General features: G+C 67.7%; 1 protein-coding gene across 1 annotated transcript in view; it reads left to right on the top strand.

Moving 5' to 3' along the window:
• Position 1: 1 nt before the first annotated feature.
• LOC118451778 (zinc finger protein 212-like) overlaps positions 2-300 on the top strand; it is a gene marked incomplete at its 5' end in the record, with an annotated part of 4318 nt that continues 4019 nt past the window's right edge. The window contains one exon of the mRNA XM_035889483.1: positions 2-208. Within this exon, the coding sequence (XP_035745376.1) occupies positions 2-208 (207 nt within the window). The remainder of the gene's footprint in view (positions 209-300) is intronic.

A 300-nucleotide genomic window follows, 5' to 3' on the forward strand; every position in this document is an offset into this window, starting at 1 on the left:
CCGGACGGTGACCACCGAGAAGAAGTACTTCGACTGCGAGAAGACGGTGGTGGATTTCGGGAACCAGCTGGAGAGCAAGCTGGCCGTGCTGGGCACCCTCATCCAGGAGTACGGGCAGCTGCAGCGGCGCCTGGAGAGCATGGAGAACCTGCTGAAGAACAGGAACTTCGGGGTGCTGCGGCCGCCCCCCGGGGGCGAGGTCCCCAAGGTAACCAAGCGGCTCGCTAAGGGCTCTGGGGGGGACACGGGGGCGCCCCGGGCGTGGGGGGCAGCCGCCTCCTGTGAGGCCTGAAGCCTTCA

This window comes from Egretta garzetta, unplaced genomic scaffold (assembly GCF_000687185.1).
Source record: "Egretta garzetta isolate BGI_Z169 unplaced genomic scaffold, ASM68718v1 scaffold912, whole genome shotgun sequence".
Lineage (NCBI taxonomy): Eukaryota > Metazoa > Chordata > Aves > Pelecaniformes > Ardeidae > Egretta > Egretta garzetta.